The following is a 9,829-nucleotide window of genomic DNA, read 5'->3' as shown; positions in this document are numbered from 1 at the left end:
TGAAGAATAATGTAACTCTGAACTAGGAAAATAAAAAAAGTCTAACTCTCTCTGCCCCCTCTCTGGCGCTCTCTCCACCTCTATCCCTCTCTCTGTCCTTCTCTCTCCCTCCTCCCAACCCCCCTCTCCTTCTGACTCTCTCGCCCTCTTCCTTATCTGTCTCTACCTCTCCTTCTCTCTCCTCCCTCCCCTTCTATCCATGATCCATCTGTTCTGTAGAAGCTACCTACCTATTGGCAGACTATAATGCTTTGAAATAAAACACGAATAAGACAGATCATGAAATTCTCCCTTTTCTAGAAACCATCAAAATTGTAATACTCACTGTATGCTTGAAATTCAAGCCGAGAATAAATTCGTACAAAGAGTTGAAAATGATAATTATTTATTATTATAAATTAGATAAGGTCGACGTATAGGAAAAAAATTCAAACGAATATTATACACTATACTTCATATTTTCAATATTCACATTTTTCCCCTTTCTCCTTCTTTGTTTTTAAGGTTTTTGCTTCCCAGCTTTCTTTTTTTTTTTTAATTGATTTTGAAAATATCACAGTGATATTCACTCCATACCTCTTAGGGCGTTGCCCTTGCTTAAGCCATGCATGGACCTACATGTTTAAGCATATCAAGCAATGAGCGAGACTAATTTGTAGAAAAATCCAAACAAAACAAGAATCTAATAATTTTTATGGTCACGCTAAGTATATAAATATGAATTTAAATCTATAAATAACATTCATCTACTTTAAAACAGAAATAAACGTATAAAAATAGAACTCCAATATTTCCAGAAGACTCTAGCTACTTGGAATCGAACCTTTGAGTGCTAGACCTGAAAGAAAAACGAAACAGAAAGTAAAAGTTATTATAGAGGAATGAAAGGCAAGCAAATGAAGGAAAACGTAGACTGAGAGCGTAACAAACATAAAGAGGCGGAGATCTTAGAGAAGAAAGAGGAAAATGAAAAAGAAAATGAAAGGAGATACAAAGTAGAAGAAATTAAGTAAAATTAAATTATAAGAAAATGGTTGGAAATAAGGTGAAAAAGAAGAAAGCGATTGAAGAAGACAAAGAAGCATGAAGTAATGACTTGTGTTATATCATATTTTTCGCAGTACATTTCAAATCTCAAGAAAACAATTATCAATGATAATGATAAAACAACTTTATTTCTGTTGTTGAAATAATTATGTATTTCAACGATTCCGTTTTTGCATTCAGGTGTAATAATTTTCATTAATCGCGCATGATATGAAATAAATAGTTCACTAGTAAATTATAAATCACTTATTGATACCGAATATAACTTATATAAAATTGCAGAATAGGGACTATATGAGCAAAGATAACTCTAGTCCTGGAAACCTAGGATAAATGTGTAACTTTTTTTATACAAACAATTCACTTTTTAAATTGTTAAGATTAGAAATCAATTTGTAATTTTGTGGGTAGGGACAATTTGAGTAAAAAATGTATTATAGATATAAATTGGGATCTTCAAATTGATTTGTATTAATCAGTCGCTACAATCTGAAATATATTATATTTCAAGGTTGAGGCTCCAATCTTAAATTTTATTCATACCTGAAGAATAAATAGAAGACTTGACCTTCAAAGAAGACCTGTACCTATCCACGATGGTGTAGAGATAAGGGTTGATTGCTGAATTGATTGGGAGGACAAGGGCTACAAGCCAGGCGTAGACATCGGGTGATATGTACACATCGTCGACTTGGACGATGATGCCGAGGATGACAATGGGCATCCAACAAAAGAAATCCGTGGCGACAATGAAGGAGAGTTTTAACGCCATCCTGACTTCCTTGGATGAATAACCCTTTCGGCCGACGGCAGAGCTACTGAAGCGAACCGTAATAAAGATCGCCACGTATGCGACCAGGATGATGGCGAAGCAAATGAAGTTGACGCCGAGAAAGATGGCGACGGAATACTGCCATGTGGACGCCGATGACGCAGCGACTATCTTATTGACCTCGATGCCGATGCTGTTTAGCGTGTCGGCGTCAACAGTCGATTGGAGGTTGACGTTCTTTCGAATCAGAGGTAGACCGACACACACATCGCTGAGGTCATAAGAATCAGGGTCTAGAACAGCCAGCAACACAGATACCACACTGAGGATTATGGACACCACCCAGATGACTCCTGTACAGACCCGAGCAGAGAAGACGGTGAGTCTTCTCTTAGAGAATGTGAAGACAATGCAGATAAAACGATCAACGCTGATAAGTACGATGAGGAAGACCGATGTCTCACTGCTCAAGAACGAGATGAATCCTGCAAAGCGACACATCGGGCTCCTGCGCCAATCTTGAGCCAGTCCTTCCCAGAAGTAGGTTTCCCCAATGTCCGCATCGGCGATTGCCAGAATTAACAGATAGACTCCCATCAGAAAGTCGGATATGGCTAGGTTGGCGATAAAGATGGACTGTATTTGAGCAATTGAGTTTGTGTGCTTCGTGGTTATTCGACTCACAAATACGTAGACGTTCCCAAATAAAGAAGCGAAGGCAAGAAACCATGTGAAGATTTTGATGGCGCTGTTGTGGAGGAACGTCATGCGGCAGGTGAAGAGGGGTTCTGAAGGTTCTCGAAGATTACACTTGACATTCGATGGGACGATGCAACACATCCTTGGGTCATAAGCAAACCTTAAAGTGCAAACCAATGAAATTCATTGTGATATCAAAGTGAGATTTTTTTTATCGGCATTAGAAATATTGTATTGTAAAGAGAACTTGCAGACATTAAGTATTTTCCGGTTATTTTCTCTCTGTTTTAATAACATGTCTAACCTGGCATTTCTCATATGGACACTTTTGAGATGTATTCATACTTTGCCTCTGTTACGGAACGTTCATACCCTATGAAATGAATCATTAATATGGTAATGATAAAATAGGGATGGTTCATCAACTTTTGTCCACCGACAATAATTAGCGCTGGCTAAATTCGAGATAATTAATTGACTGTAAAGCAGTGGCCTCTGACAGTTTCTATAGCAACTGTCAAAGAAGCTTTTTTTTTTGGTGCTGACAATCTACGTAATTAAAATGGTTCCCAGATATTCTATTAAAGAACAATATACTTACACTGTTTTCAGACTTTCCAACCCATCATAGAATGCAGGATATAATGTGAGAGGAATTTCTGGTCGCAGGAGGAGATATCTGTTTTGAAAATTTTGATAAAAACAGGGTCATGGCTTAAATTGTGTCATTGTCAATGATTTTGTTCTTATAGGCCTACTCGATTTTCAGTCATGTGTTGACTCAAATCAACATATCATTTTTTCTTAATATATAAGTAATGTGATGACAACAATACTGGTAATGAAAACAATAATGTTGTTAACTTTATGAATAATTATAATCAATAATTTAGCCAGACCATATGTCTCAAAATATTTGATAATGGTAAGGTTTGTTTTACGTACAAATCATTGACACTGCTCATGTTGATAAATGTACCTGGAGCGATCATTGACACGGGATTATTCTCAAGACTCCTAAAATAAAAACAAAGCAAAAACAAATTAAATAAATATAGGTGTTTTAAAAACTTGCTTTGACTTATATAGCAATAATAATGAAAGCTGTACTATACCATTGCCATCATATTTAGAAGTATAAGTAGGCAAAGTAGTAGTAGTAGTAGTAGTAGTAGTAGTAGTAGGAGGAGGAGGAGGAGGAGGAGAAATAATAGTCATCGCCGTTGCCGTAGTAGTAGTATAGAAGAAGTAGTAATTGTAGTTCACATATAACTCGTTCCCTCAACTTAAAACTCGTTTCATCGACTGTAGGAGTATAGTAGTAGTAGTAGTAGTAGTAGGAGGAGGAGGAGGAGGAGTAGTAGAAGTAGTAGTAGTAGTAATAGTAATAATAATTTTTTTTTTCAATTTGTTTCCCCTCCACAGGGATTTTATTATTATTCAAAACATAACAAGATATCTTTTCAATGACAAATCAAATTAATAACAACGAAATACAATACAACAGTAATTGTAACAAATATATAAATTGAACTGTCAGGTTTACATAATAGTAAACAATTTAAGGAACAAGCAAGGAGTAAATGAACAATAATATTCATATGTATCATTGTACATGGAAAGGGAACTGAACAGATCACTTCATGTAAACATGGCACGTAATTGGAACCATTTCTTTGTAAACTTTACCATTTTACAATTTAACTCTGCGATATATTTTTCATTCTTGAAATAATTCTGAAGTGCAAATTTGATATTATCAAAAAACAGGTAATTGATGTTTTACTCTGGAAGTATAGATCATCTGTCGTATCACTATCAATAAACAATTTAATGCATAATTACTTGAACCTCTTAAACCAAATAATTTTTCTTTATTAGAGAAAAAAATTCTATTTCCAGTTTTAAGAAATATCCATTGTTCAAACCTGTCCCATATATGTTTAATACATGTACATTCACAAAGTAGATGAGTAACTGTTTCACGGTGTACATTACAAAAAGTACATTCTTTTTGTTGAGCTAAATTAATTTTAAACAATATTTCATTTGTATATAAAATATGTTGCATTATTTTTAACTGAAACCAACGTAAATTCACATCGGTAGTACAACTGAATCCAATAGAGCAATACGATTGCCATTGCTTGTCATTCATATCGAATATACACTTCCACTTAAGAAAACTTTTACATTCCACTTTTCTTTTCTTTTTAAGAATCGTATAGATGTGTGAACAACCTTTATTATATTTCATAACAAGTGCTATTGTATCAGGGATAATAGGTTCTTGGAACTTGCTAAAGTGTGTGCCATTGCTAAAACCGTCTCTTATAGCATCACATAATCCACGGTAAAAAAGAAAATTTATTTGAACATTGTATTTTTCCTTAAGGTCATTCAAAGAGAGGAAATTGCCATGTACATCTAAAATATCATTAACAAAACGAACACCCCTATTATTTAGAGATCTACTGTGAATTGAGCTATTACCTATTTTGATAAAATCATTGTTCCATAAGGGTTGGCAAGGTATATCATTACAGTGCATAGATAACAGTGTGCTATACGCTAAGAACATTTCTTTCCAAAAAGGATTTTTAATTTCGTGTGCCAGTCTAAAAAAAATAGCTATTTACCATATAAAGATCCAAGTTTTGCGTTTTATGCAAAAAAGACTGAAGAAGACAAATAATAATAATAATGGTATAGTAATAATAATGGTATAGTAGTAGTAGTAGTAGTAGAAGAAGTATAGCAATTTTTATTGTAGTTCCTATGACTTACTGTAAATCGTTCCCTAAACTTATAACTCATTTCAATGATTTATAACTATAGGTCGAGGGAACGAGTTATTAAACCGAGAGAGCGAGTTATAAGTCATGAGAAAAAGTTATGAAAAACAATCATGTCGTGTCACCTAAGGAGGTCAATAAATTCTAAAACAAGAGCGAGAGTACTTAATTATCACTAATGAGAGAAGAGACAGGGAGAAGAGGAAATTGGAGAAGTGTTCCTGGTTATTAGAGTATCGAATTAACAAATTAACAACCTAACGAATAATCAAGAAATCACGAAATATCGAATCATTCGATGTGGGACTTTAGTTTCCTGTCATTTCATGACAAAGCTTCTTTCGAATTTTGTTTATCAAAAATTATTCTATAAAAAAAGAGTCTGTTGCCATAGACGGTAAAATATACAATGAGCGACATTTATTTTATCTACATATCTATACCCCATTATTTTGTTATATCATTTATAAACAAGTGGAATGCCTCTGGCCGTCTCACCTGCATCACGCGATTCAATATAGCAGCAGTGCTGATTTTGAAAACTACTATAACTCGCACAAGATGTTCAGTGATACTTGGTTACTCTTATTTCCAAGTTTTATGAACTAGACCAATACACTTATAGAGATATGATGGCAATTCAACAAATACCCCCAACGTGGCCAAAGTTCTTTGACCTTACATGACCTTTGACCTTGATCATGTGACCTGAAACTCGCACAGGATGTTCAGTGATACTTGATTACTATTATGTCCAAGTTTTATGAACTAGACCAACACACTTTCAAATTTATGGCTGTAATTCAACAAATACCCCAATTTGGCCAAAGTTCATTGACCCTAAATGACCTTTGACCTTGATCATGTGACCTGAAACTTGCACAGGATGTTCAGTAATACTTGATTACTATTATGTCCAAGTTTCATGAATCAGATCCATAAACTTTCAAAGTTATGATGGTAATTCAACAGATACCCCCAATTCGGCCAAAGTTCATTGACCCTAAATGACCTTTGACCTTGGTCATGTGATGTGAAACTCATGCAGGATGTTCAGTGATACTTGATTAACCTTATGTATAAGTTTCATGAACTAGGTCCATATATTTTCTAAGTTATGATGACATTTCAAAAACTTAACCTTAGGTTAAGATTTTGATGTTGATTCCCCCAACATGGTCTAAGTTCATTGACCCTAAATGACCTTTGACCTTGGTCATGTGACATGAAACTCAGGCAGGATGTTCGGTAATACTTGATTAACCTTATGGCCAAGTTTCATGAACTAGGTCCATATACTTTCTAAGTTATGCTGTCATTTCAAAAACTTAACCTCAGGTTAAGATTTGGTGTTGGCCGCCGCCGCCGCCGCCGTCGCCGTCGGAAAAGCGGCGCCTATAGTCTCACTCTGCTATGCAGGTGAGACAAAAAATTGAAAAAGATATATAGTCACCTACTGTCCTGACCCGTATTATACAACTTATCAAATTTAAGGTAAAAGTGCAATAATTTGACGCGGTATGAGGAATATCAATGAATTTTCTATGACAAATCTGATTTTCAGATACCGTTATCGCACAGTAGCTACTCCTTATAAAAAGGTCAACCATATCTTACAGAATTAATAGATTCTCTCTGATGCCGTCAAACATACTTGAATTGACTGATGTTATGTTGTTGTCTGGTATAACTCTGTAAAAAAATGTAAGATTGACATTAAATCATCTAGGACAGATCATGGATTTAAGAATAGGGGGGGGGGGGGGCAGGGATGAGAAAGTGTGATTACTCCAGAAATCGGTCACATAATTTCTCGAATCCCCCCCACACATACACACATACACACAACAAAGAAGTAATGCATTGCAGTTCCAAAAAAAGTTTATTTCCAAGTATTCTCCAAATTTTCGACGCAAACCTCACGTCTTCGTCAGGGATACAAAGCTCACAGTGACAAGATATTGAAAATATATATATACTTTTGGACAAAATATTCATGTACCCCTGTTCTGACGCTAGCCCCCCCCCCCCGCCCCCGACCCTCATTGTCTGTTGGTCATACAATGAATAACAAAAGCAATAATGTTTTATCCATCAAATTAAAATGTAATTTGGGATTTCGAACTTACAATCGTTCTAGGGAACCTCCGAGATCTCTAAAGGCACCAGGTCGAAAGTTTCCAAGTGCATTGTTATCAAGCCCTCTAAAACAGAAGAAAAGTTATGCATTAAATGGAATTAGAAACAACAGATTGAATAAAGCAATTTTATTTCACCACCGACATTCACCATGTTTAACAGTTCATGTATATTTGGAATATATTTCTCACAGCCTAAAAGGAACACAACATCCGAAATCATATAGTATTGGTATTGGTGGTGATTTTTTACCTGATTGCTAAGAAAGCATGAATGCTTGTAAGCAAGCAACCAGAGGACCGACGGCTTAAGGTCCTCTCCGAAGGCCCTGGTACTGAGGATTAATGCCTTACCAAAGGGCCCTAGCGCACCAAGTGGGAATCGAACCCGGGTCACCGGAATACGAGTCCCCCGCTCTACCGACTGAGTTATCGCGCCTCAATCATAGATTTATTCATTCATTCGTTCGTTCATTCTTTCTTTCTTTCTTTCTTTCTTTCTTTCTTTCTTTCTTTCTTTCTTTCTTTCTTTCTTTCTTTCTTTCTTTCTTTCTTTCTTTCTTTCTTTCTTTCTTTCTTTCTTTCTTTCTTTCTTTCTTTCTTTCTTTCTTTCTTTCTTTCTTTCTTTCATTCATTCATTCATTCATCCATCCATTCCTTCATCCATCAATTAATTTATTCATCATCCATTCATTCAAATAAATATCTGCTTCCTTCCATTTCATTTTTTTCACTTGCGTGAGCAAGGAAGGGGAGGAGCTCGAGACCCAAACGACAACCCCCCCCCTCCCCCTTTTAAATCATAACATCACTGTATTATATATTAAGAAAATATGGGGCTTGTTTTCTTTTACTTTTTGCTAAAATGCCTTCATTTTGATATAATGTGAAAAAGTGTTTCAATATATACTTAATTTATAAAAGAGCTGACCATTTATTTCAAGAAATTTAGTTGGGAGGGGGGGGGGTCGCTTGGTTCACCCCTTCTGCTTATCATTATTATTATTTTAATTCATGCGCAGACACCGAACAACTTCAGCCGACTCAATGTATCTGGCTCATAATGCCTCTGCAAGATATGTTTGTGGACGCAATCTTAACATGTAATTCGATCTAGGTAAACAAATTCAGCATATATCTGGAAAAACACATTTGATTTTATCAGCTTGCGGAAATGTTTACTTCCACCAAAAAGAAGTACGGAGTCGTGGAAAGGAAAGTCGTTTTGTCAATTAGATTAACACATTGACGTAAAGCAATATATGCCTAAATCGGGACAAAGTGGTCTCGTATACCGGATATTCCAGATAAGAAGCCTATGCAGTGAAATTACTTAATCCAAGTGTTCATCTATATTCAATGTCACTTTGAGAATCAATGATCTTAAAAGCCGTCTTTTATGGTGTCTATGAAGCGCATAAAGAGACTTCGTGTATATATGCGCTATAGAAATGTAATTTTATTATTATCAATAGAACATGTAAATGACCAAAGAAAACAAGAACTTACATGAAGAATAGATTGTGGAGATCTAAAAAGCATCCCTCATCAAGTCTGGCTATATGGTTGAAATCTAAGTACCTTTAAAGAGTAAAGAATGTGAAAGAGTGAATTATCGTATACCATAGCATTGATAACATCTTATACAGAACTAATTATTTTATCTTTGTAGTTTCATTCAATATGTGTTTATTTAACTCTCTTTCTCAGTCTCCTTTTTCGAATTTTGACAGATACTACTTACAGGAGCCGTAAGTGGTAGAGTCCTTGAAATGCATTTCTTTCCAAGTACGTCAAGCTGTTATTCTCTGCAATTCTGGAATAAAAGATTATGGCTGAACGAATGAACGACTGAATTTATAAAATCAACGGAAATAAGAACGAATAATTGAATGACTGAATGATAAATGAATGAATGAATGAGTGAATGAACGATAGAACGAATGAATGAACGAACGAACGAATGAATGAATGAATGAAAGGAAAGGAAATGGTGAAAAGTATGTTGGGTACATGACAGCTCTTGAGAGCTTCATGTTACAAGTTAAATCTAAATATAATATTGTAATCGAAAATTTTACTTAAGTTTCCAGTATGTATATTTTCAATATAAACTTCTTTCCCATCGTTCACAAAAGATATAAAGCCCTTTCTCTGTTTCTTTTCTGTTTATGTATATAGCCTACTAATGATTTGATGTCATGCACACTTATAAAGATATGCCTATTCACTAATAGAACAGAAATTCCAGAAGACCTCAAAAGTGACGATTCATACCATTATTATAATTTGCAAGGTTAAATATCAGGTAAATTAAACACGTTGTAAATGTAAGTTCTATCTTTATCATTATTTTCTAATACTAAATAAATTGACAC

General features: G+C 35.0%; 1 protein-coding gene across 2 annotated transcripts in view; it reads right to left on the bottom strand.

Annotated features, from left to right (window-relative positions):
* Window positions 1–280: 280 nt before the first annotated feature.
* LOC129262053 (G-protein coupled receptor GRL101-like) overlaps window positions 281–9,829 on the bottom strand; it is a 19,363-nt gene continuing 9,814 nt past the window's right edge. The window contains exons 9-16 of one of the 2 annotated variants that reach the window (XM_054900092.2): window positions 9,196–9,267; window positions 8,961–9,032; window positions 7,443–7,517; window positions 6,931–7,005; window positions 3,464–3,535; window positions 3,120–3,197; window positions 1,591–2,678; window positions 281–838 (exon numbers count right to left, since the gene is read on the bottom strand). In XM_054900092.2, coding sequence (XP_054756067.2) covers window positions 804–838; window positions 1,591–2,678; window positions 3,120–3,197; window positions 3,464–3,535; window positions 6,931–7,005; window positions 7,443–7,517; window positions 8,961–9,032; window positions 9,196–9,267 — 1,567 coding nt within the window. In that variant the 3' untranslated portion in view covers window positions 281–803. The remainder of the gene's footprint in view (window positions 839–1,590; window positions 2,679–3,119; window positions 3,198–3,463; window positions 3,536–6,930; window positions 7,006–7,442; window positions 7,518–8,960; window positions 9,033–9,195; window positions 9,268–9,829) is intronic. The other variant, XM_064100303.1, reaches the window with a different exon arrangement.

The sequence above is a fragment of the Lytechinus pictus genome, chromosome 5 (genome assembly GCF_037042905.1).
Source record: "Lytechinus pictus isolate F3 Inbred chromosome 5, Lp3.0, whole genome shotgun sequence".
Lineage (NCBI taxonomy): Eukaryota > Metazoa > Echinodermata > Echinoidea > Temnopleuroida > Toxopneustidae > Lytechinus > Lytechinus pictus.
The sequence above is the reverse complement of the archived record's forward strand: the minus strand, read 5'-3'. Positions and strand labels throughout refer to the sequence as shown.